At 49.4% G+C, this 1,626-nt stretch overlaps 1 protein-coding gene across 1 annotated transcript in view; it reads left to right on the plus strand.

Moving 5' to 3' along the window:
• Positions 1-230: 230 nt before the first annotated feature.
• The window catches only part of LOC106809058 (trichohyalin-like), a 13,137-nt gene continuing 11,741 nt past the window's right edge, over positions 231-1,626 (plus strand). Inside the window, exons 1-2 of the mRNA XM_014812000.1 lie at positions 231-302; positions 1,116-1,261. Of these exons, the coding sequence (XP_014667486.1) occupies positions 1,182-1,261 (80 nt within the window). The 5' untranslated portion in view covers positions 231-302; positions 1,116-1,181. The remainder of the gene's footprint in view (positions 303-1,115; positions 1,262-1,626) is intronic.

The following is a 1,626-nucleotide window of genomic DNA, read 5'->3' on the forward strand; positions in this document are numbered from 1 at the left end:
GTGGTAGCCTTGCCAGTGGTAGGCATCCAGAGAGTCTGGTTGGTATATAGCAGGGAAGAGTATAATTCAGCTGAGTTGTGAGCGTAACTAAGCTGGGACTACAAAGCTTTCTAAACAGCAACAACCATCCTGGCTTCACCATAACAAAGGGATATATGACAGTACAGTAGTGAATGACATGAGCCATGCTCGGTCGTATGTGTGCAAATGTTTTCCATGCTGTCCACAGATTTGCCAAGCACGACGAGATAGTAGATTTCTGGGAGTCGCTGGGTGTGAAGAATGCAGATGTAGTATTAAAGGTATCGCACGACTACCATCTTACATCGTCCTAGAATCGATGCACATCTAAATATGCAAGCATGCACGCAGAAAATTGCACACCTAAATCTGCAGGCCTAAATTTCTATACTACATACTGATGTGAAAAATGTTGTCATAGAATGCACCATTTTACATATATAGAATTCAAAACGCTTGTCTTGGTTGTGTGTTCAAAGCCCCTTAGGCTTAGCACCACCAGATGCCTGCGGTGGTAATCTTGTTTACTGATAATTTTCAGTCCCAAATGAATTTTTGGCCAGTGCATCCCTGCACAGCGATTTGTGCACCTAAATTTAACTTGGATTAATTGCCAGTCCGGAGTTGTGTGTGTGTGCAGGATTGCACAATTTTCTCTGGTGGAAATTTTCGCACCTAATTCGTGCACACGAGTCTAGGCACTCAAAATTAGATTGAAACAATGTGTGCATCTCAATTTGTGCCAGCTCCGAATTTGTGTATGCGATGTTACGCAGTCAGATTTGCGTGTCTAAATTCATCTCAGCCCCGAATTTGCACTGACAGATCTGCACGTGCAGATTTCCTTATGCAATTTGTTCAAGAAAGTGTGTTTGCCTGAATTCGTGCATGTAGATTTAGGGGCGCAGGGCCCCGTGTGGGCAAGTATAGACATGTCAATTCGCGCACCCAAGTTTGCAGTCACACACTCGGAAGGCCGGTGATCGGCACGTGCATGCGTGGTCCCGCTCGCTGACCCTGCGTGCGCTCGCTGCACCTCTTACAGACTCTCTTTACTTTCTCGCTGTACTTTCCTCGCTGACCTCGCGTTGCAGGGCCTGCTGCCGGCCAGCGGTCGGAAGGTCAGCCTGCAGGAGCTGTCACTGTCCCTGCAGCGAGAGATGGCGGGCAGCGGTGGACAGCAGTCTCCACGGCTGTGCGCCGCCTCGGCAAGCTACGTCGCCGAGCTGAAGCACGTCAGGTAAGCACAGCGCGCAGACATGTTAGAGATTCCTCACCAAAGCTACAGCCACAGCTACAGCCACAGCTAAGCTAAGCTACGCTACAGCCGCTGTGTTGGCGGGAGTTAACGCCAACAAGTGATAATGATGCGAGTGCTGACAGGAGGGGAGATTGCCAGGCAAGGGGGGGGGGGAGAAAGAGAGAGAGAGAGAGAGAGAGAGAGAGAGAGAGAGAGAGAGAGAGAGAGAGAGAGAGAGAGAGAGAGAGAGAGAGAGAGAGAGAGAGAGAGAGAGAGAGAGAGAGAGAGAGAGAGAGAGAGGAGAGAGAGAGAGAGAGAGAGAGAGAGAGAGAGAGAGAGAGAGAGAGAGAGAGAGAGAGAGAGAG

The sequence above is a fragment of the Priapulus caudatus genome, unplaced genomic scaffold, assembly GCF_000485595.1.
Source record: "Priapulus caudatus unplaced genomic scaffold, Priapulus_caudatus-5.0.1 Scaffold325, whole genome shotgun sequence".
Classification (NCBI taxonomy): domain Eukaryota; kingdom Metazoa; phylum Priapulida; class Priapulimorpha; order Priapulimorphida; family Priapulidae; genus Priapulus; species Priapulus caudatus.